This window comes from Poecilia formosa, unplaced genomic scaffold, assembly GCF_000485575.1.
Source record: "Poecilia formosa unplaced genomic scaffold, Poecilia_formosa-5.1.2 Scaffold167, whole genome shotgun sequence".
Lineage (NCBI taxonomy): Eukaryota > Metazoa > Chordata > Actinopteri > Cyprinodontiformes > Poeciliidae > Poecilia > Poecilia formosa.
In genome coordinates this window covers 1,423,759-1,448,261 of record NW_006800106.1, presented here as the reverse complement: position 1 = coordinate 1,448,261, position 24,503 = coordinate 1,423,759, and the positions used below count along the sequence as shown (strand labels likewise).

Sequence of the window (24,503 nt, the reverse complement as noted above, 5' to 3'; positions counted from 1 at the left end):
CGACAAATATATCTGTGCATGACAGAAAAATTCAGCAAGAAAAAATAAAATACACACAAGATTATATAGTCCTGTCATGACAAAATTGTAAGACCTGTGAGTAGCGTAGTTAAGGCCACAATGCTTGTTTGGGGTGCAGCGAATGTAGAAATGTTTACACAGATTATTGCTCAGGGTCATTTTAAATTAGCTGAACTGACTATAAGAATGTGAATACGAACTCTGGCTCCTGCATCTTATCTCGTTGTTATTGTGCTCCCGTTTTAAGGCCATGTTAAGGCCTTCATTTAAGATACATGAATTGAAGACTTTCTAACGATGTGAGGACATGCTGCTTGCTAATCTTGCTAATTAACTGAAAACTCTAGCGCACACAGCATAGGGAATGCTAGTTGCGACGGTGCTCACCTGTACTCGGCTCCCCAGCCTTTGACGAAGCTCATCCTGATGGTGCACATCCTGGTGAGCTGGTAGACGGCCTCAAAGCCCTGGTTGACCGACTGGGCCAGCAGGGCCGCAAACTCCTGGTTGTTGAAGATTTTTAGATTACAACCTGGAGGAAGAAAGCCGTGAGAACCGGAGCGTGAGTTTTAGAGGCGACACACAAAAAAAGGCTTATTTCTGAATAAAGTGCCAACTACTGTTCAGCTTTTTGAGGCTTTTGTGACAGCTTGTGAATACAAAACAATAAAGAAGTTTTGAACTTACTTACATTAAAAATACATTTTAAAAGGAGGTTAATTATCATAACTGTTCAGTGTTATCTGACTAAACAGTCCGTCTTTCTCCTACATGCTGCCATTTTCAGCCTCTTACCTGGAGGAATTTTACACACTGTCGCTGGATGCCAGCCGTACCGCTGGTTGCAGTTTGGACTCTGGACAAAGATAGCGCTATCACTCAAGCACTCTGCAAACACCTCCCCTCCAATGTAGTAAAGTCTAACTCCTCTTCCTGTTAAAAAAAAAATTAAAAATCTAATTCATCATGCCTTACAAATAGGAAAACATGCGAATTTGTGCCCCAAAATCTAGAACTAATTTTCAAACTTCTATCTTACTTGGATACTATTGAGATAAACTTACAGAATAATTATGAAGCGAAAAAATGAAACAGATATTCTGCTGACTAGAACCAACCTATGTGCCGCCGAGTCATCTCCACAGTGGCGTTCCTGTTGACGTTGGACAGCAGGCCGAGGCAGAAGCGCTCCGAGTTGGACGGGTCCGTGAATCCGTCCACCGTCAGCGAAGGCTGAGAAGCGTGGAACGTCTCGCCCACGCGCTGGTTGAGCTCGTAGTACGCTATGGAGCACCAGAAGGCCGGCTCCGAGTACGTCACCGGCTGCAGGTCTGCGGGACGGGAGCACGGCATCGGTAGTTAGCTACAGTCGTCATGGTAACACAAATGCCATTCCACAAACCGGTCACATGACCAGATGAAAAACACACAAAAAATTTTTGATGCATTCTGCAGATATTTTTTAATTTAACCACTTAGGCCTTTTTAAAAAAGATATTAGAAATAAATTAAAAGATATAAATAAACAAATGATTCATTTCTTTTTTAAATAAGAAAAATATTTCATTGCCTAAAATGCAATAACAGCATTCTTTTAGTGAATACATGACCATTTGTAGCAAAGGATGCATCTGCAGCTATAATGGAAATTGTTAAATTATTAGTAACTGAAATTAGTAAAGCACAAAAGGTGCTTAAGATTTTTTTGCTATCGTTACAGAATTTGAACCAGGTGAAGCTAAACCTATAACAGGGCCTGAAAGAGCTTGGAAAGAAAATGGCCAAGTCGTGTTTTAGTTGGGGTTTTTTTGTGCATTGACACAGATAGATGTAAATAACTGCGATAGATGGATGGATGATATATCATTTTTATCTCACATTTGTGACTTAAACTGAATAGTAGTCGTATTGTGGCATACTTTGTGATATCGGCAAACGCATCGTCATCTAAACAAATTGACATAATATTGAACAGTGATAAAGCAGGTGGTTCACATCTCACCCATGCTGTGATTGACCGGAGACAGAGTGCTGGGAGAAAGTTCTTGTGGAGAACCTGAAGCAAAAACAGAACCAACAGAGTTTTACAGCAGATCGTCACATTGTGACGGCCTTATTCATTTATCATCATTACTATATCAAAATTGATATCTATATACTCTGCAATAAACATATCACAAAGAACCATTCACTGTTTAAGTGTCTTGCATTCGGCCTCTCTACATCTGTAATATGTCTGGTGAAACTTGTCGTTTAATGCAACACAAAAGGCTTTAGGAAGTAAAGAGTCAAAAAAAATAAAAAATAAAAATCTGGTGTCAAACTCCAGTCCTCAAGGGCCGCTGTCCTGAATTTTTAAATGTGTCACAGGTACAAAACACTGGAATAAAATGGCTTAATTACATTTCATTTGCCTGCTGTCTGAATGTAGCTCATGTTAACTTTAAACTCTAAACAATTTCACATTGTCAGTGTTTGTTTACAGCAAGTCATGACGTTACTGCAGTTCCCACCAATATTCACGTCTTTTCCTCAGATTGTGCAGCTCTAAACAGGCGGTTCTGATAATACCATGACTTCATTTCAAAACAATACCGTCCATCTAATCGGCACCAAGGGAGAAGGACGTGCTAGTCGAGGGTACCTGTGTCCATACTTTGGTTCATCTGCTGGTCGCTGGCCTCTCCATCCTCGCTGATGTAACCCGGTGGAGGCGTCTCTGTTGAGAAAAACGAAAGAAAGCCAGACGATGCTGAATTGGAGTTCGAGAGAAAAACTCTTCATCAAATGATGGCGGCAGTCAAATGCAGACAATTCTACCTGGTATGTAGTTGTTTGGAGGTTCGATTCCTGCGGGGAAGTTTGTGTTTTCGGGTATGGAATGAGTGTAGTCGTCCAGAGGTGGCAGCTCGGACAGGATTTCTGAGTGTCTTGGCACAAGAACGGGAGGCAGCACTATGGTGGAGGATGAAACGCAGGAAGACGTGAGCTCACCGTGTTGCAAAATGGTTTTTTTTAAACTTAAAACCAGATCTAACAGATTTCATAGGAAATAAATGAATAATTAGTTCATAAAGATTATAAGACAGACTTGGGAATATTAGCTAATTATATTAAGAATTTATTGAGATGCATTTTTTCAACTAACAGGAAGTGTTTTACTTGAAACAGGAAGTTGAACTGTGACATGTTTTGTTTTAAACTGTGGTTGGAGTGTTTTTTGTTTGTTTCTCTGGTCAGTCCTCTGCAGTGTCTGTTCAGCTGCTGTATTTTTTCTCTGTTTTACTTGTTCAGAGTTTATACAGGAGTCCTAGAGCTGAATTTACTACCTCTACAATATTTTTACTACCAACACAAAATCGAGCCAATTTCGCACCGATGTGTTCAATTTTGGGAGATCTGTGATCAGTCGACATTTACGTGAAGCCAATCTCATCCTCTGATCTTTTCTACTTCAGCAAAGGTCTAAAAATCAGCCATGTTCCTCTTCTGCTCTGCAGCGAGAGGTTTGACCGATAGACCGGCCCACCAGGTCATGTCTGCAAGCTTGTAGTTATCAATAGTGACCCCACTGTTAACAACTCAGAGACTTTCTTCCTATATTTAGCGACATTTCAATCAACAAAATGGCACTGTCTAAAATCGAAATTGGCAGGTCAAACTTTTTATAGATTGATAATCTATGATCTGCGAGAAAGCTGCAATTGGCTCACTGACCCATGTAAGATGACGGCTCATGTAAAACAAAACTTTATCCCACTTACTTGAAGGTCTAACTGTGACTTTAACTTGACCAAAACCTCACGTTAAAAACAGCAAGCACTATTTTTAGTGCTTATCCTAAATATATATATATAATTTTTATTTTATTTTTTTAAAGAATACCAGTAAAATGCAATGACATTACAATTTCACAAGCTGATGTTTTTTTCTCAGAATTAGTTTGCTACTAAATGTCAACACTAGGACAACTTGATAACAAGGTTCAAGGGCATCATATTTCACAAGTCATTGAAAAGTTTAAATAAACAAATATCTATGCAGCGAAATTCGGTGTTTCTGTGACCAACACACCAACTCTGTCAGATCATCGTTACAATTTGAGCAGCTGTTTAAATTAGCTAATCATCCACCGCTGTGTTCAGATGATCATTTTATAATCCCAAAATAAACATCAAGCCTGAAAACATGAAACTGTTAAGGACTGAATGTGTTGTCCTTTGTGTGGGAAACGTTTGCGGGTTTTATGGTTTTGGATCCTCACAAACAGTGGAGTTGTTTGTTGCTATGGCAACGAGTCTCTGCGTAGCTAGCAGACGCGGAAAGTGAGGGGTGGGCAATACGACTGGATTCGAGTTGTTCATTGACGGTTTTTCTGAGTTATTTCCCCTTTGCTGTGGCCCACTGCTCTAAATTAAGAAAGTTTCACTTAGTTTACGGAACCGTTCTACCGCGGCTACAGATGGCAAGGAAAAGAATCGTCTTTTTGCCTTCGCGAAATTTCCGGATGTAAACAACATGAAACGTGTCTAAATGGTATCAGTAATAATGAATGACAAACTTGTACGTAAAAGTTTTACCACTTTTACTACAATTGCAGTGGAATTTTCACTTTTGAGTATGTTCACACTGCAGTCTGTTGTTAGCGCTGCAGTTGGTGTTATTTAGCTTACTTTAGTTGCTGCGGTGTTCAGAGCAGCTCAGCTCTGAGCGCTGGCTTTAGAGTCAGCAAGGTCTGCTGCCTGTCTGCAGCTCCCGTCGCGTCGCTGGTAAAACTTTAGCTCGTAGCTGAGTTTGAGTTTGCAGTTGCATCGCTTCGTTTAGCACCAAAAACCGAAACGGGGATCTGCTCCACGGTGGAGCCTCAACCCGCGCAGGAATCCACTGCTGATGAATGGTGGCTGATCCGGTCGGTCTGATTTGATCACCGTCAAGTCGTCCCAGGTCAAATTTAGATTTTTTTCCTGCATACTTTACAAAATGCCTTTCGGTCATTTCTAGTCTTTGAATCTCGGATCACCGAGCCAAAGTTGTAAAAACTTATACTTTCCCATGGCGAAGCGCAAAATAACTAGCTAGTCTCAACACGCTAGGCGGTTCCAACACTACGCATGCGCACAGCAGCTTGGAGTCTACCAGTGACAGCTCAGGTCCTGCCAGTATGGTAGTAATTTTTTATACAGATTTTAGGGAGACGAACTTAAAACAATAAGTGAGCATCAGTGGAAAATTAAAAATATTTTGAAGGGATGATGAAAAATTTACAACTACCTTTAGTTACTTCTTACTACTTTTTACTGGCCTTAATTTGAGCTCATTTAATTAACTACCTTTTGTTCTTAAATGATGAAAGTCAAAGGCCAGCATCTCCAAGATCATTTTTGAAGCTCCTGTTTCTACACACTGCACATCAGGCCAACATGTGATTGATTCTCTTAAACTGGGGTGTCAAACTCCAGTCCTCAAAGGCCGCTGTCCTGCAGTTTTTAGATGTGCCACAGGTACAAAACACTGGAATGAAATAGCTTAATTACCTCCTTCTTATGTAGAGAAGTTCTACAGAGTCTTGCTAATGACCTAATTATTCTATTCAGGTGTGGTGCAGTAGAGACACATCTAAAAGTTGCAGTGGCCCAAAAGGACTGGAGTTTGACAGTCCTTTTGGACTGTTGGGGCACCACTAAACCAGTGGTGCCCCAAAGTTGGTCCTGGAGGGTCGGCATCCTGCATCCTTTTAGTTCCCTCTCTGGTGGTAGTAACAACCTTTTCAGCAGGTCAATGTTCTTCTTAGGCCTCTAATGAGCCATCATTGCATCTAGGTGTGCTAAACCAGGGAGAGAACTAAAACATCCAGAAACAAATTCCTTCCTGTGTCAAAACGCAACGCTTTACTTTGCGTTGAACGACTTAAAAAGTTGACGACTGCCTCTTCGGCTGCTCTCTGTGCAGTGCTACAACCAGACGTGTATCAGCGATTTGGCCGACAAGCGTTGCTCTCACCTGGGGTCTCCACCCTCTGGTAGTGGTAGGGGTTGATGCACACCTCGTCCTTCTTGAGGTGGAAGGCGTACTCGCAGGCCTCGATGGCGCGCAGCTCGTGGTGGCTGTGAAGGTCCGGCCACCGCCACAGGCGGCAGTAGATGACGTGAGGAAGGCCTTTCCTGTGCGAGACCTGCTGGCGGCCGTCTAGGGATCTGATTGGACGGCGAACAGCAACAAGGATGTTTTTAAAGTCCAATCTTAAAACGTTGTGAAACACCAAACGCGAGTTGAGGATATTCACCTGGTTTGGTCGGGGTAGCTGTATAGGCCTGACGTGTCCCACTGTTCTATCGTATTTGGTGTACTCAGTCCCCATATTTCAGAGCAATTGCTGTGTACGGGGAAGAAACACAACCAGGAAAAAAAAGAAAGAAACATTAGTATTTTTTCAGTAAGGATGTGGAAACTCTTATTGGAGTTCTGTGGCAAAATAAAGCCACCAGATTCAACTGTGGAAATGAACTTCAATCAAAAGAAGCCGTTTTGAAGGACTTGAGGAAAAATAAGAGTGATGTTAAAAATCCGTTCTCCATGTTGTGGCTTTGTATTGAACACTAAAAATAGCTTTTCTGCAGATAAATATCTCAGAACTTATGTGGAGACAAACAAAATATGGAGTTTTTGGGGGTGGAGGGGTATGGACTTAAAGGTTTTATCACTTGTGATGATAACAAAAGTGACAATAACAACTGAGGGTGCACCAATTGCAGTTTTCTGGCCAATCGCTGATTACCGATCTTTAAAAGCCTGACCACCGATTTGGCTGGTAGCATTTTTTTTTTTTGTTTTGATCTGAAATGTTGGTGAATGTAACAAAGTCGCTGAGTTGGCAACAGTGAGGCGACTGTTGTTAACTGAAAACGTATAGACTTGAGCTTTATTGGTAGGCTATTTATGTTTCTGGAGAAAACAGTAAAAGTACCAATTCCATCAATGTGGACAGTTTTGGGGGCGTTAAACATTATCAATTGGAATTTACTGTGACAACGATAAATCAAAACTCTTATTATGATGATAAATTTATCCAGATAAATGGGAAACGATACGATAAGTGTCCAGCAAGAAGCACACCAAATAGCACAAAACAAAGGAAATGAGAGGAGGAGGAAAGTTAATCAAAATCATTTTAATAATAATAATAAAAAAACCTAGATTCAGAAATTCTTAAAACATTTACAGAAAGTGTCCAAAAGGGAAAGTTGACAAATGAGCTGTTGCTTCATCAGACACACAAACACCAGGGAATTCCAGGAAGCAAATCTTTCCCAAAAATGTTCCCACTGAGTTTTAGTCTGGGTCATCAAGGTCGGCCGATAAAGGGGAACGACTTCTCCTGACCTTTAACAAACCCTGCAGACGCCTTGGGCACAGTGGGAGGCAAACTGTAATATTCAGCTGAACCCAACGCTCAAATACGTCTTTGGAAATGAAGTCAAGTTAGGGAGAGAAACGGGGGAAAAAAAAAAGTTTCCAACCATTAACAAGAGGAGGAAGCTCACCTCGGGATGGTGACACACTTTGTGTTGCAGTTCTGGGAGGTGATGGCTTTCTCCAGCTCATCCAGCTGACCCGTCTTCTTCAGCTTCTTTACCAGGCTTTTCACAGCTTTCTCGCACCACTTCTCCTCTTGCCCATTCTGCTCGCCGCCTCCCGCTAAACCCGGCCCGGTCGACGTCTTCTTCAGCGTCAGGAGCCTCTTCACCACAGGAGGGGTGAACGGCAAGATGGACGACATCTCGACCCACCGAGAGCCTCGAGGAGGTTTTGGTGTGAGCTCTCGATTACCGACGAGGCAGGGGGCGCACGGCGGGGGGAGGGCGAACTTGGAGCTACAGCTTTGGGCCCTTGCTCTGAGGGGCCCTTCTGGTAATGAGTGAATCAAAGGGTGGAAGCCAACGCTAGAAGTCACTCAAAAGATTTGGACACCTTGCAGGGGAAAAAAAACCCATAAAAAGTATTATAAATCACAAAATCAGAAAGAAAAATATTTTTCAAACCTGTTTTCAAACCCCAAAAATTTAATCAACCAATTAATTAGCCACCAGCCATATGCTCACAACCTTGATCTCATCTTTAACAAATCCAAAACACGCTGTTTAAACAGGATGAGTTTGTCGAAGTGCACTGATGTACTTCACAAACAGCAGATCCAACTCAGATCTTTTCAGCAGTTGACCCGAGTCAACTCCGATCCAAGTAAAATCGGGGGATTTGGATGAAAATCGTAGATATGTTAGTCTGGAAATAATTATACGGTTTTAACGATAAACTGCAGCAGAGCCATAATAAATAAAAATAAACCAAAATCATTAAATCAGATCTCAACGATCAAAAAAAACAATTAGAGGCTCATCTCAAATTATAAACTATTACAGAACTGGATAATTTCGCTGGTAAGTTCTAAATTAAACCTAGTATATAAAACGGAGAGCTCCATACTGGTGTCCACTGTGGTCTCTAAACTTTTCCAAGAGTAGCAACTCTCAAAAACTAGAACAGAATCACTGCAATCTGATGCTAAACAACAGATTTGGTGACCAGAACTGACCATCTAATATTAGCTCGTCACAGGCGTCCGAGCTAACTGGCTCGTAAGCTAACATAACTGCAGGGCTTCCGTTTCCAAACAAGACAAATTTACGAGCCCGATAAGCAACTGAAAGAATGCTGCTAAATGACTGAAAGCGGGTAGTGTATTTTGAGACAAGGCCAGCCGAGCTACAAGAACCTGGTTGCCCTGAGAGGGCCAACTGTTAGCTGCCTGGGGGGGGCCTACTGGGCTCAAACCACAACACCACAATGACTAGCGTTAGCTCCCAACATTTCCAAAGAACATTTGTTAAAATAACAGGTGGTAAAGAAAAGCAGGCACATTTTAGAGATGCAAGTTCGATTAATTATTAATGCAAACTCGAGCTAAAGGAGCTGACGTTAGCTTCACGGAGCTAGCAGTCAGCTTGTTATCAAAAATCCTTTTGTTGTGATCCGCGGAAAACCCTCCTGTGCGCAACAGTCAAGTGGGGCTACTTCGGCACCTAGCGAGTTTTCCACAAAACCCATCTGATTCAGGCCCAGTGTTTTTTTATTATTTTTTTTAATAAACTGTTTGGCGATGTACATGCAACGTTTCTTCATTTCAGCGCAGCTACCCATCTTTTTCCTGAAAAATCCGCATCTAGGTTTGTTAGCATCTTGGACAAACTCTTCCAAACAGAGTTGAGGCTCCCGCTGGCTAACGGAGCAACATCAACCGCAGCTTCAAAACAACACACTCCCAAGCCGAAAAAGCAACGAAAAGCCTTTCAATAGTTACCCCAGCTTTGCAATCCAAGGCTCCGCTTCAACAGCGGCTACCGTCCGGAGACCTAAAAAAACACTCATAAAAATATTTTCTGAGTACAATTCAGCAGCCAAACCATACAGGGCTCCTCTCAAGTTGCTACCAGCGCTACAGTTGCTCGTTAGCTGAGTTAGCTACACCGGAACAGGCTACAAACGTCACAGTGACGCAAGAACTCTTAATCCCTCCTGATTGGACACAGAAATGTGTTCGTTCTGTGATTTTAAGTGTTTTTGTGCCGAAATTTAGAAGTGAGGCGAAAATAACAGTGGTAACTTGATTTGACTAGTAACTTGACTAAATGTCCATTAATATACCTCAAAATTAATGGAAAGAAAGAAAGAAAGAAAGAAAGAAAGAAAGAAAGAAAGAAAGAAAGAAAGAAAGAAAGAAAGAAAGAAAGAAATAAAGAAAGAAAGAAAGAAAGAAAGAAATAAAGAAAGAAAGAAAGAAAGAAAGAAAGAAAGAAAGAAAGAAAGAAATATTTTAGCAAAATGAATTAAGTTACCATGTTCAGCGCTTGTTTAATTAATACTTACTTATGACTGAGACAGGTAGCCCAGTGTTCAAAACCCCAACTCATGAGGGGAGGCCGAAAATAAGATTTGTTTTCAAATTGTAGTTAGTAGTTGATAGTTTTCTTTTTGACATGTTCATTGTTCTCTGGATTAACCACACCCACAATCTAAAGTCATTTTTATACAACCTCTAAAGAACATAGGAGTATTGTCACCTTCACACTAATCACCTTTTCCAAGAGCAATATTAGTTCCAACCACTTCATGTTTTTAAGGTCAACAGGTAAAATAAATATTTGTGCAGATGTATTTATATAACAATTTATTTATTAAAAAAAAAAAAAACTTAACCATTCAGGTCAAATATTAAAATTTCAAAATAAGTCTAAGTTACATTTTAACAATTTTCCTTTCATTTTTGGAATCATGTTATTTTTGACCCTTAAAGAGAGTGGATGGAGTTAAAACTGCAATATTGACTCAAGTCTCATGTCAAACTATCGGGAAAGGTACCTAATCAAATAGTTGATTCACAGGCCTCACTTTATTATGAAGTCAATTATTATGAATTCAGGATCCAGTACATGGACTCTGAAATATTTAAATAAATACTAAAATAATTTGATGGGATTTTAACAATGAACTTTTTATTTTATTTTTTTAAAAAAGATTCTTTTATTTCTTTATATTAATTTACATCTAGTTTAAATAAATTAGCACACACATTATCCTTAATAGTTGGCTATTTTTTTTGTGAATTGTGGCATTTTTTGGCATGCCATACAGCTGCTCCTAACATCTCCAGCAGCTCCGCCCCTACTTAGGTGTGCAATTAGACTCAACTGGCTGAATCTGGTGCCTTTATAAGCTGCCTCCCCAGAATGTCCTGGTATCTGGTTCATTTTGACTTGCCTGTGGCAATGGGTGGTCAGTTATGGCTTTGTGTGGGCTTATTGGCACTGTTTTTACAAGGTAAGGAACTCCACCCAGCCCCACAATTTTGGTGTGTATTTATAAGTTTATGACTTTGTTTTTTCTTTTCCATTGACTTAATTTTGTTTTGTTTTTTTTTCTCTTCCCCAGCTGGAAGCTGTCTTAATCGTTGCAGAATGGGGTATAGTCTATGCAAGGATGGCTTAGAATGTATCCCCTACAACCATGTGTGTGATGGAGAGGAGGATTGCAAGGATGGTTCTGATGAACAGGACTGTGAAGCAGGATGTAGTTCTGGTATGACTCAAAGGGTTAACTGGGAGCTTAGCCTTCTTTACATGAAGCAAAAGCCTGCTCAGACTGGAATTTGATATGTAGAGCTGAGAACTTGACTCATAAATTGAGTTCAAATTAACATTAACTCCTACCTGAACTATGTACTGTTCACAAATTTCTCAATTAACTCAAACTTATCACATTAACTTTTTTTCCCCCTTCAAGAAGGTGGGGGAGCTATTGCTCAGTATAAACTTGAAGTTATGTAGTGCTCCTTTCCTTGTATATAACTTAGAATTTTTCTTTTCCTAAAATTTGTGCATCTATAAACGTCCTACATGGCTATATTGCTGGCCCAATGTGATTTGCCTTAATGCTTTCAGTGAAGTCTTGTTGCAATGAATTTTTAAAAGTGCGTGTATGTTGCCTGAAGTTCAACCAAACGCCTGTTTCCAAACAGACCAGTTCCAGTGTGCCCATGGTAAGAAGTGTATAGACAAAGATCAGGTATGTGATGGTGTACCTCAGTGTCAGGACCGCTCAGATGAACAACAATGCCAGAAACACCCTGAAGACTGCGCTCACCACTGTGATGAGAAGAGCCACTGCTTGCCTGCAAACTTCATCTGTGATGGAGAGAAGGACTGTCTGGATGGCACTGATGAGGCAAACTGTGGTATGTGGCTTCTGTTTTGCTCTTTGACTCTAGGGTGGGCAGTTTTCAACTTCAGTCGTGTGTGTTGCATGGTTTTCAGAGGACCAAAAGGAAGCTGGAACAATTACAGGACCTACAACGGCCCCTTCCGGTCAGTCTCGTCCCCTCAGATGTGGCTTGGGCTCCCAGATGTGCAAAGACAAGTCGGACTGTGTCCACTACAATCATGTCTGTGATGGAGAACCAGATTGCAGAGATGGCTCAGATGAGGAAGATTGTGTCTCAGAATGTGGAACTGGTAGGTGACCTAAATTGGCTATAATCTGCTTCAAGTAAACTCTTAAGCCACAACTGGCTGTATAGGCGCTTGCTAGACCACTACAAAAAGGCATCTAAGATAGTGGTGACTGCTACACCTTGCATTCATATTTTGGTTTTTAGCTGAGTGACTTTATAATCCTGCTACAGACCAGTTCCAATGCGCCCACGGAAGAAAATGTATTGAGAGAAGTAAAGTGTGCGACGGCGTGCCACAATGCCAGGACCGCTCTGACGAACTTGCCTGTGCCAAGCGCATGGAGGGTTGCGCTCATCTATGTGACGAAAACAGCCGCTGCGTCCCCAGCAGTTTCCTGTGTGACGGGGAGCAGGACTGTAGCGACGGCAGTGACGAGGCAACCTGTGGTATGCTCGCACGACTTCACAATTTGTGACGACGCTCCTTCGCGGTGCTCTAACATGCTACGGCCCTCCTGTAGCTGATTTGCAGTGCAGCTCTACAGAGTTTAAGTGCCTCAGTGGCCAGTGTGTTTTGGCGTCAATGCGTTGTGATGGTCATCCTGACTGTCCGGATCGCTCGGATGAGGACGGCTGCACCAAGCCACCGGTCTGCACAACCAAACATCGCTGTCCTCACAGCAAGGAGTGCTTGGTGCAGGAGTGGCTCTGTGATGGAGACCAGGACTGCAAAGATGGCTCGGATGAAAAGGTCCTGTTTTTTTTTTTAATCCCTCCTTCGCTCTGGAGTTGCACAAGGACTCATGATATCCCTTCTACTGTAGGATTGTCCTGTGACGCCAGTCAGCTGTGGTGCCTTCCAGTGGTCTTGTAAATCAAACACCCAGTGTATTCCTACAGTCTGGAGATGTGATGAGATTAAAGACTGTGACGATGGTAGTGATGAGACAGAATGTGAGTATGCATATTTAACTGTACTTGAATGCATAGTTTTCTTTAAATAATGGATAACTGTAAATGATTGCTGTTTAGTTCCTAAAATTCTGACTTTTTGTTAAACTTAAACTTCCCAGGTGGCATGGGAACATGCCTCCCTCATGAGTTCCAGTGTGGCAGCCAGGAGTGTCTGGATCCAGTCCTTGTCTGTAATGACGTTACAGACTGTGCAGATGGTTCAGATGAGGGGGGCAGCTGCCATATGGCCTGTACTGCTGCTGACCGCTGTACACAGGGCTGCCACAGCACACCCCAGGGACCGGTGAGAGACCACTTAAACTGTGAAAAAGCAAAAGACTGTACAGTAGTGGCTTGACTTTGAATCTTGTATTCTATTTATAGCGCTGTCGCTGCACAGCAGGGTACAGGCTGCTGGAAGATGGTCAAACGTGCTCTGATGTAGATGAGTGTGACAACCAGGCACAAAGTGTGTGCAGTCATCTGTGTATTAATGCACCTGGGTCATACCAGTGTGAGTGCCATCCAGGCTTTATAATTGAGGCGGATGAATACCAATGCAAAATCACAGGTAAAGTATCCCAACATTGGGGGCATAAGGTGAACTGGGACACTGCAACCGTTTTCTCAATGGTTGCTGTATCCTGAATTCTTAAATGCTACAAGGCGAGTTTGTCTCAAATGTTCGTTTGAAACCTTGTGTGCATTCATCAAGCTTACATGTTTTCACTCTATACCTTGTCGATTGTTGCAATCTCTTCATAGGTGAACCGTTCCTGCTGGCATCTGTCCAGACAGAGTTGTACATGTATGGTTTGCGCACCGGAAGCCTTGATGTCTTGTCTTCATCTGCCAAAAAGGCAATCTTGTCTGTAGACTATGACTGGCGGGACCAGAAGGTTTTCTGGGTTGGTGTGGACACTGAAACAATCAGGTGGTCTTCTATGGACCAGAAGACTACAGGAATTCTCACTAAAGGTTTGGGGTGACAAGAAAAACTTTTACTGGCATCTGAATCAGTTTAAAGCATAATGTAAATGCTCTTGTTAAAGGTGTCCGGGCAGACTCTGTAGCTGTAGACTGGCTTGCAAGGAACCTGTACTGGATTGATGGTGTAAATAGTCAGATTGTTGCCATCAGCCTTGCAAAAGCATCTGTCAAGTCACTGGACCAAAGCATCATCCTGGATGAAGAGTTGGACCAGCCTCGCTCTCTGACCCTGCTGCCACAAAAAGGGTTGGCTTAAAAGACCTTAGAAGTAAAAACTGTACTGAGCTGACATTCATACTTGTCCCTCTCTTAGGCTGATGTTTTGGACAGAAATTGGTAACTTGGTTAAGATTGAACGAGCTGGCATGGATGGGTCTGAGAGGAAGGCAATCGTGAACTCCAGCTTGGGCTGGCCAGGTGGCATTACAGTAGATGTCCTTTCAGAGAGGGTTTTCTGGACAGATGAACGACTGAAAGCAATTGGGTCTTCCACACTAGACGGTGACAATGTGAAGGTAAATGAAGCCAAAAGTTCTCTCAGGATTAACTAGCTTCAAAAGCCTCCCCAATAACGTAACCTAACAAAGTTCATCAGTTTAAAGCACTTATCTTTCAGATTTTCCAGCTGAAGGAGACTACCAATCCCTTTTCTGTGGCTGTATTCAATGACTTGCTTTACTGGTCTGATGCCAAGAGGAGAGTGGTGCAAGCTGTTAATAAACTCTCCGGTAAGAACAGGCAGGTTATCCTGAAGAGACCTGCCCAACCTTTTGCGATTAAGGTGAGTTTTGTCTAACTTGGAACTGGAAATGCATACTAGAACTGACCCAGATGTTCAAGACGAGCTTAACTGTCTACAGTAGTGTCCTGCTGCAATGTCTTCACCTGTCGGGTGCAAATCTTGGTTTGGTCAAAACCAGTTTCTGGTTTCCCCATTTCTAGATTATACATCCAATAATGCAGATGGACACAGAGAGCCCCTGTAAGAAGATGGCCTGTTCCCACATGTGTGTTTTGGCACCAAGACGCCAGGCTGTGTGCAAGTGTCCCAGTGGCATGTCTTTGGCTGAAGATGGTCTGCTCTGTTCCAGTCTGCCCAAATCAACATTCCTGCTGCTGTTGTCACCACCTGCTGTCACAAAGGTTTGTGCTAGATGTCAGTTGTGTAGTTGCTTTAAATTCAGAATTTATATTCTATGGGAAGGGGAATGCAGAAAAGCATGGTGACTCAGTTACCTGTAAGCTGGAACACAAGTGGTTATTTGTGTAGCACTATTCAAAGTCTTCCACAAGACTAGGGGAATATGGGGAAATTGATTCTGGTCCTGCAAACTCGGTCAGCAGCTCTCTGAAGACCTTAGCATTAGATGCTAAGGTCATGTCAAAGAAATCTTAGCTAAAGACAAATTGAGTCTTAAACCAATGGAACTTCAAAATTATTTAATGACTTGCATAACTAATGTATTTCTGCAGATCTATTTTCAAGCCCAACAGGCAACAGAGTTAAAAGGCTTGCCTGACCATCTGGCAATGACAATCCCTGGCATAAGTGACGCAAAAATCATGGACTACAGCACACATGACAACACTCTGGTCTTGACAGATGCCAACACAACTTCAGTAAAGTCCTTCAAGCTGAGAGACTTGGCCTTGGTTGCTGAAGGGCAGATTCTCAAACTGCTAGATGACCAAATCACTGCCATGGCCCTTGACTGGGTGACCCTTAATGTATACTGGAGCAGCAACAAACAGCCCCGACTGCAGGTTACGTCAAAAACCGGGGCATACACAGCCATTCTAATAAAAGATGGAATTGCTGGAGTGGGTTCCATTGCCCTTCATCCTAAAAGTGGAAAAGTTTGCTTTACCAACCTAAATCTGAAAGATGCTGGCAGCAAGGCTGCAGTAGAATGTGCTTACATGGATGGCGGAGAGCGACGAGTTGTGTGGAAAGATGCAGTTCAACCAGCATCTCTAGTCTTTTCCAGTACTGGGGACATGATCTACTGGGCTAACACAGGTACAACTACATCAGAGTAATGTTTCACTACTTTTTTTTTTTTTTTTCTTAAATGGCCTAAATGTTTCACAGGAATGGGGAAAATCAGTTTAGTCAAGACTGATGGCTCTGGATACAAGGAACTAGAGGCTGGAGCTGGGCTGACTGCTGTAGCTCTTGGTGACATGCCAATCTGGATGACTGTTGGTGGTAATGTCAATATTGCTGGAGGGAACATGCTACCTCAAATATTTAACTTAACTTAACTTGTATATTTCTAAATGCCATGCCTGTCAATTACCCTCAGATATGACAAGACTTTGGTACAGAGAAGATCAGCAGCAAAAACTATGGTTTGAGGTCAGCACAAGAGTACTTGGCTTGAAAGCCTACAGTGAGTCTACGCAGTCTGGTAAGTGATGGCTTAATTCCCAAGAGGATTTGGTGATGCTTTAAAATTCTAAAGTCTAGTCTCATTCCTTTCAGGTTCCAACCAGTGTGCAGCAAACAATGGCAACTGCCAGCACCTGTGCCTTGCCACCCCAACAGGACGGATGTGCAAATGTGCCCATGACTTCAATGCAAAAGACACAAACTGCAGCCCTGATCAGAGCTGCTCAACTGGTGGTAGAAAATGTCTGGACCAAACCTGCCTGCCAGCTGAGAAATTCTGCAACGGCCATGCTGACTGTGCCGATCACTCGGATGAAAACTGTATGTAACGTTTAAAATGGATAAGCTGTATGGCTGGCTTCAAATTTCACTAAACCTCTGCTTGAAACTGGTTTTTCCTTTAAGGTGCTGGTGCCAAGCAACAGTCAGAAACAAAGGTCTCTACTTCAAATCAGAGTACACCTCCTCCTCACACTCCATCCTCGAAGAGGAACCTGAGCAAAGCTGTTGAGGTCCTGGAGGCAAAGTGCAGCCAGAATCGTTGCAGTGGGAATGGGCGCTGTGTGAAAATTGATGGGGTCACTACATGCAAATGTTTTGGGGACTACAGTGGAGCATCTTGTCAGGACATTGCAGCAAAAGGCATCCAGGGCCCCATTATCTATGGTGCCGCAGGTCTCTGTGGCATAGTTATCATTGCTGTGATAGCAGTGGTCCTCAAAAATGCTGCCTCAAGGTTTTTACACTTATTCTGAATTTAAATGTGAAGTGTATGTATTCTTGGTGCCACAAACTTAATTGTATCCTCCTTAATACAGAGGCGGGAGACCAGATGAAACGGTGGAAACCAGCATGTCTGAACTGCAGAAAAAAGTGGAAACCACAAGTGGCACACAGAATACCCAGGCAACTTCAAAGAAGCAAGAGGTGACATGATGAACATGGAACCTCTTTACTTCCTGTCTTTGCAGTTCTAACTTCCTGTCATTTCTTGCAGGAACCAGTATCTTCTGTGGATTAATTCATAACTTTTTTTTTTAATAAAGAGTTTGCATTTTCAGTTGGCTTGATGCGTCTTCAATATTTAAAACACTTTGTGCAACAAAAACAACTGACACTTAATTGTTTAGTGACGCCTGCTCGGATGTGCATGAGGATGTGGTGCAATTGGCAACTTCAGTAAACTATCCGACAGTCTTACAAAGGGCTTTGATTGCTTAAAATATTAATTTCAAGTTGTGAAAAGGTAAATTGTCATACTCAAGTGTTGGAGTTCTAAAGTCCTTAAACATGCATGTAGAGCACCCCCAGAAGTGAATTCTGTGACCTAAAAGGAAGCTCTGAAATGGGAACAAGGGTTAGAATCTCTGCAAACATGGCACTAACCTGCCTGAGATTTTACTTCAATTTCAAGTGAACCAAAGTTTTACTTGTACTGTCCACTTCAAGAACACGAACAATGCAATGAGACAAATGGGGTGCAGACTATTTGACATTTTACAAGTGGAGAGAGACTGCTCATGTCAAACCTTGACGCTGAGGAGCAGATGCTCACACTGAAAGCTGTCGGCTAACAGGAAGCGAAGCAAGATTTGATAACTGAGGGATAATTTGGTCTGGTAACAATTTGGCATAAGCATATTTCATTCCTGCTTGACAGGGTGGGGGATATTTTTTTTGGGCCCCTTGATTAAATGCCACACCCTGCTTAAATAACAGTTTATCCCTTTGGCACTGTTTCAGTCTTTTGTTGGCTACTTCCAGTAGGGAAAAGGTCCATGTCATAAAGCTTGGAATATATCCAACTAGCTTTTAAAGCCAGCACTCTACCAGATCACCTGTGGGATGTGATGGAACATGAGCTGCATCTCATTGATGAGCAGGAACTGCATGTCAATATGGACTAAAGTCTGCCCTAAATTTGTCAAAGGGGGTTCAAGATGTACTTGATAGTGGATATTAGGTACACCTTGCTTTACATGCAAAGTGTATTTGGAGTGGAGGGAGACAGTGTTGAACTAAAATTTGCAGGGTCATGTCTCGGCATCTGAAAACTAAGATGCTCCTTAGCTGACAGCTTTTAAAATTTGAACACATTAGATGACTCTGCTACCTCAGGAAAGCTTAAGTTATGAAGGAAAACACAGTGATGGTAACAGATTCTGATGGTTAGTGAGATGAAACTGCTTCTAGGAAAGCTTTGTGTGTTCCACAGTGAGGCTGTTTGAACTCCATGCATATATTTTTGTTGCAAACATCTCCATGGCACCCCAGTGTATTCAGCCCAGAATCTAGATGTTATTTAAAGTCTGGACCAAATTCTTCCTATTGTTTACACAAAAACCACAAATCATGTTTACTTTGGCTGTGAGGCCACTTCTGGTCCGCTCATTCTCTCATTTTCCAGTAAGAATTTTAAACTCTTTAATTTCAACTCGTGTGTGGGTGTTAAATGATTCAGCTTCTATAGTTGGAGAGTTTATCTACAATATAATAAGGACTCCCGCCCCCCCCCTCCAGATGATGGATTGCTGCTGCGTAGCCCCCACATATGTAAACAGCCATATAAAAACAGACCCATCTCAAATGTTTAGTTCATTCTGGACATAGAAGAGGCAAGCATCGTCTTGGAGGTACTGCTGAGGTAAGCCTGAAAAGAGGATTACCTTTCATATGACAGTACAACATGTATTAGGAGAGACATACATTCCTTATTGGAATTAATGTCTTTTACTTTTAGGGACTTGAATGATTTGCTTGAATAGTTCTTTTTCCAGGGTATGACGACAAAACAAATATGGTTTAACAATTCCAAACAGCTTTTGTGTACAGGCTGAAACCAAAATGAAAGGAAATGAGTCAGAATATTCAAGAACATCCCAAAAACCCGTCAACATTTCAAACCTGTTATAAACTGGAAGCTTATGGAACAATGGTGTCACTGTCGTTATGTTGATAACCTGTTCATTCTGAAATATGACCAGTTCAGATATGTCAAGAGCCCAGAAATAAAATGGCACAAATGTAGTTGATGAGCGAGTGTAAACTGATGACCTGTATTGTCATACGAAGCATCCACCTACTTACATTCTACCTGTTTCTTCAAATATAGCAGAGGGGACAATGGAAGTTGCAGGGGCCGCATTTTGGGCAGCACTTATGGTGACATTTGTGACATCTAAACCGGTGAGTAGCTCTACTTCTCTGACTACCTTTTACTACTCGAAGATGCAGTATGTAACTTTTATATTTAAAAACAAAAAAGTTTTTTTCCCCCATATTTATTTCAACTGTCACCATGTTGTGACAGTGTAATATGAGACACATAATCTGTGAAAAACCCCCCAAATAAATCAAATTCCTCCATCTACTATAGCAGTCTGCAAAAATGCACTGCAACTGGTCAAAAACAACCAATCAGAGCCATGAGGAGGTTCTTAGTGCTGTCAATCAATCTTGTGTATGAAGTTCAGTGTGCTAGTGGTTGAGAAACAACTTGCAGTTACAGTAAAACAGTTCCATCGTCATTGGTGGCTATGCTAACTAGCCCAGCATTCATGAACACAGAGGCTAGTAGGACAAGAAAGAAGGGTTGTGGGTGATTGACATCACGAAGACCCGCCTTCTGCCTCTTATTGGTTGTTTCTAGTCTGCATCGGGAGCACTGTTAGGAGGTAGAGGAACTCCATTTTTTTACATGACACTATATATTATTGTTTTTTTGTTTTGTTTTTTAAATAAAATTTACATATTGCAGCTTTAATAAATAGGCCAATTACCTTTTTTCTATTTAAACAGGTTTGCCTACATGTGGAAGACGATTCCTCAAAATCATCAGAGTCCAGCGAGTCGATGTCATCATCGGAGGAGACCGAAGTCCAGTTCGGACCCTCACAACCGGCGCTAACAGACACGGGCCTGCAGACGGAGCTCCTGGACTCCAATCCTTCTTCATCCACAACCGACTCGGCAGCATCTCCGGTGCCTGAGGATCCACAGACCTCCACAGACATAGACCCTCTACAACCCCTCCCACAGGGTCCCTGTCAGACTGCTCTCCAGGTGGACAGCTCTCTCGGCGCAGCACCCGACTCTCCGGATGCTGGCGTGGCAATAATCACGACGAAACCAAAAGGCACCGGCGCATACGAGGGCCTCCAGCGGGAAGCCACCCCACCCGCTCCTGTACAGGTCCTCACACCCACTCCTCTGTCGGTTTCCACGGACACGCCCTCCACCATCCCCGAAGACACCCCTGCTACCAGTTTGGATTGTTTCACCGTGCAGCTTCTAACAGCCGAGCCGCCGCCACCTCGAGGAGACAGCATATGAGGAATTGGGCTATATGGACTTGAAGTTTTATCACAATATTTTATCGGTACTACTTTGATAACAATAAAGGTGACATTAAGAATTATTTATTATTTCATTTTAAGGAATGACATAGTCCCACCAACACAAATACGGCTCCCGAAAAACACTCATTTGTAGCGCCACATGAATCAATGTATTTTGTATTTCTAAACTTCACATTTTAACTGGTTTTTAATCACCCCCCACCCCCCAAAAATGTATTGGTTCTTTTATTGAACAATCAGTGGAGAAAATAGTAAAACTAACAATCCCGATGATACTGACTGACTGGGGCGGGGCTTTCAAACATTAATTGCAATTTATCGTTCGTGACACTGATAAATCAAGAAACTTACCACGATACGATAAATGCCTCCCCCTATGAGGTATCACATCCTTGTTTATTAACGTTGTCTGATTTTACGATTTAATCAGTGGGAATTTATTTACAATGATTCTAATGTTAATGAATGCTACATAAACGCAATGAAACATAGGAATTACAGTTTCTGACTGAACTGCTTTACTAGTCAAATCAATAAAAGGACACCTCAAATGTTCTATAGAGTAAAAAACAGACGTACTTACATGTTTCAATTAATACAATAGTACAACACAGTAGAGCTTAATGGACAGCTTTCTTTACACTTAACTGCAATTTGTTAAAAATGTTAAGCATGTCCTCATGTATGGGACATTTTTCACCACCGACTACCTTGATTAAATATTAAGCAATAAATACTCAACATCTGGATTCATGACAGCTGGAACTTTGTCACACAGCATTCCACAGTCCAATAAGACTGGGAACAAGAGAACAGATCTTATTATGACCCATTACCACCAGGTCTGTCACATGCAAATATAACTGTTGGAAGTTTTAGTTTAAGAGTGAATAACCTTGAAGCCAAACACAGGTTTAAATGATTTAAGCAGGGTTGTGTTGAATGTTTATGAGAAGTCTGAGTCTGTCAACAGCGAGATCGATTTCTGAAAACGAGTTGTCATTAGAAACCCATAGAATTCTCCAATCTTTCTGAAAACAAGAAGAAAAACTGAATTTTTTTTTTTACACTTTGTGTCAATATTTTCTTACTTAAACAATTAAATGTAGACCCGATAGCTACTAAAACATGCTACTGCTGAACGGTTGATGGTCATGGAGTCAACATCCTTCTTTCCTAATTACTCCTTCAGACTGTAATATTTTTTGGAGGGGGCTTCAACAAGTGGAAATGAGATTCCTAGGAATATTTGTTCAATATTTTTAGCAACTCAAGTTCACAGCATGAGGCATTTGGTTAGGGTTGCTTAGAGAACTCAAGTTTTAACATTGTTCTGGTTTCAATTGCATCAATTTTTCAGTTTATGCTTGGGGTTTAAAAACCTTTTAATACCAGATATTGTTTTGTAGTAACAAATGTTTTCTCCACCTGTCTGGAGCATAGAGCCCCTCCCTTACATGTTGCTGCACACTGCTGATCAGCCAGCTGCAGAACAGATCCTACATCTTTTTGCTTTTCTTTCCTGTGAATAAAAGCTGCTAGGTAATGTTGCAGATTTTGGTGTCAATAAACAAAAAGTGTAACAATTTTATTCAAGGTCATCGTACTATGAAAGTCACAAATTGACAGATTCCCACGAGAGTGTTTTGGTAAACAAAATGACCTGATGACTGTCTCCTGGCAAGATAATGACTTCTCATGTGTACTTCATACAACCCACTTAAAAACAATAACAAAAGACAGATGAAGCTACTAGTTGAGATGGGTTTTTTTTTAAAGATGGGAGTTTTATCTTCATCCAAATGGATTTAGACATAATTAACAATGTTTTAAGCCAAGCAGTTAAATAATGACGGCAAGAACAACAAGATGAAAACAGCAAATATTTTTTTAACAAGCTGTTATGATAAAGCAACAACGTCCTGCATACCTATTCCTTTTTTTTATTAGTAATTTTCCAAAACTCAAGATCTTCTGTAAAATGTCACATGACATGCATTATACAAATTACAGGTCTGTTTTTTTTATCCAGGGGAGATGGCACAAAGTCAGCTGTTTTCAGGCAGCTGTATTAAGCCCCAGTTTATTACAGTTTAAGAGCATTCAGGTCTGTGGCTGCAAACCGTCTGTCGGTGTTCATTAGAGATTCAACAATTCCTTCATCTTTCATATTGAATGAAATGAATGGGTTCACTTGTTTTTATATTAATATGTTTAAGTTCATCAAACAAATGTCAAATGTGGAAAAGTCACTGCCTCTTGGCTTGGCTTTTAATGTGGCGCCTGGGATTGGGGTTGGTCCTGCGACTCCGGCTCATTCTCCGTGTGCAGGTCTGAGGGCTGCTGCGGCTGCGGCTGCGGCTCCTGCTGCTGCTGCTGCATAAGTCCTCCATCCTGCGCTGTGTTGTAAGAGCCACATTCAGCGCATTTCATCCCCAACACGTGGAAAGGCACGGTGCAGTGAGACTGGCAGTCGTTACAAATAATCTGGAGAAAAAGAAGGACGGGGGTTAAAACATTTTAACATCTGTCACTCTATGGATACACTTAGTATTCTGCCCAATTTTGTCATGTTATGACTATTAAAGGGGCAGTATTAGGTGGTTTCCAGGCACATACTGCCGTTTTATAGAACAATTAAGTAACTACGTTACCTTCACTTGTTATGAAAATGCCATATATATCAAACACGACTTAACAGAAATTTGACTTTGTAATTTAACACCTTGAGATTGGGCCTCTGTCTCTTTAAAAGCTCCTGCTCTTTCTGGAACTTCGCCTTCAGGAAGTCATTTCAACACGGTTCCTTTATTAACCCTTTCACAATGTTTTTACTAGCGTTTCACTGAGCAGGAGCTCATGTAATGAGCTTAGCAGATGCTCAGTTCCACTTGATGTTTGCTAATTGCTGCTGGCTAGTCTGAAGGAGCTGAGTGGGTGAATCATGGGGGAGGGCTACTCTGTGAGGCGGAAGCTTGGAAGCTTAAAAACCAATTCAGATTTAAGACTTTTTAAGATCTTTTAAAGACAACTATCACTCAAATTTAAGACCTACATTTCCACAGAAACGTACAAACGTCACACAGCCAAGTGGTGATAAACTTACACTTACCCATGAAAGCTACCTGGCTAGCTATGGGTCGATTAGCAGCTAGTTACCGGTAGCTTCAACCTCCTTAAGTCATAGAACACAATAAATATGTCTCAAACTTTTGCCTGACAGAAAAGTCTCGCAAGAGAGGGGGAAAAAAAAAGAATAAACCAGATTAGCCAGTCCTGGCTAGTCAAAATGTAAGACCTGTGGTTAATGTAGAGGCCAACTTCTTTAAAAAAAAAATGAATTTATGACTTTAATTAAATTAAGGCTTTAATTTATTAATTTAAGACGTTTTAAGGGTGTGCGGACACCTTGTCCCACACTTTGAAAATCTCTGATCCAGATGCTGGGAAATTTTGAAACAGTGAATGTTGTTAGAGAGCACCATTTCACAGTGTCTGTGAGATGGCAGGCTGAACGACAAATATCATTTCCTGTCGTGACTGATACATTTTTCTAAAACGTCTTTGAATGCAGTTAGTGAGTTCTTACTTTGACAGTGGCACCCTGGTACTCAGCAGGCATCGGTGACTGAGTGATCTCTTTGTCCATCAATTCCCAGTGTTCGTCCATGTTCCAGGCAGAATGCATGCAGAGAGGGCAGCGGTACGCGCTGAAACACACACGCACGCACGCACGCACGCACGCACGCACGCACGCACGCACGCACGCACGCACGCACGCACGCAC

General features: G+C 41.8%; 4 protein-coding genes across 4 annotated transcripts in view; 2 read left to right on the top strand and 2 right to left on the bottom strand.

The window, feature by feature from the left end:
* Positions 1-368: 368 nt before the first annotated feature.
* On the bottom strand, positions 369-9,584 carry LOC103146727 (mothers against decapentaplegic homolog 2-like). Its single transcript, XM_007564746.2, has 10 exons — positions 9,377-9,584; positions 7,563-7,989; positions 6,305-6,394; positions 6,022-6,215; positions 2,842-2,976; positions 2,666-2,740; positions 2,024-2,077; positions 1,140-1,352; positions 817-954; positions 369-553 (listed from the first exon to the last, which is right to left on the bottom strand). Exons 2-10 carry the CDS (start codon positions 7,796-7,798, stop codon positions 405-407), a joined length of 1,284 nt encoding a protein of 427 aa, XP_007564808.1. The 5' UTR covers positions 7,799-7,989; positions 9,377-9,584; the 3' UTR covers positions 369-404.
* A 1,197-nt stretch (positions 9,585-10,781) lies between these two features.
* LOC103146726 (very low-density lipoprotein receptor-like) lies at positions 10,782-17,418 on the top strand. The gene is made up of 21 exons (XM_007564744.2): positions 10,782-10,893; positions 11,005-11,151; positions 11,591-11,806; positions 11,886-12,083; positions 12,254-12,469; positions 12,544-12,773; positions 12,847-12,976; positions 13,096-13,280; positions 13,361-13,547; positions 13,742-13,954; positions 14,029-14,212; positions 14,280-14,481; positions 14,583-14,747; positions 14,909-15,109; positions 15,440-15,986; positions 16,059-16,175; positions 16,273-16,377; positions 16,452-16,679; positions 16,764-17,094; positions 17,177-17,285; positions 17,356-17,418. The coding sequence occupies exons 1-21, from the start codon at positions 10,803-10,805 to the stop codon at positions 17,377-17,379; spliced, it is 4,026 nt and encodes a 1,341-aa protein (XP_007564806.1). The 5' UTR covers positions 10,782-10,802; the 3' UTR covers positions 17,380-17,418.
* Positions 17,419-17,508: 90 nt separating this feature from the next.
* On the top strand, positions 17,509-22,853 carry LOC103146725 (flocculation protein FLO11-like). The gene is made up of 3 exons (XM_007564743.2): positions 17,509-19,002; positions 19,471-19,544; positions 20,157-22,853. The coding sequence occupies exons 2-3, from the start codon at positions 19,482-19,484 to the stop codon at positions 20,688-20,690; spliced, it is 597 nt and encodes a 198-aa protein (XP_007564805.1). The 5' UTR covers positions 17,509-19,002; positions 19,471-19,481; the 3' UTR covers positions 20,691-22,853.
* Positions 22,724-24,503, bottom strand: part of rchy1 (ring finger and CHY zinc finger domain containing 1) — a 6,815-nt gene continuing 5,035 nt past the window's right edge. Inside the window, exons 8-9 of the mRNA XM_007564742.2 lie at positions 24,306-24,426; positions 22,724-23,203 (exon numbers count right to left, since the gene is read on the bottom strand). Of these exons, the coding sequence (XP_007564804.1) occupies positions 22,988-23,203; positions 24,306-24,426 (337 nt within the window). The 3' untranslated portion in view covers positions 22,724-22,987. The remainder of the gene's footprint in view (positions 23,204-24,305; positions 24,427-24,503) is intronic.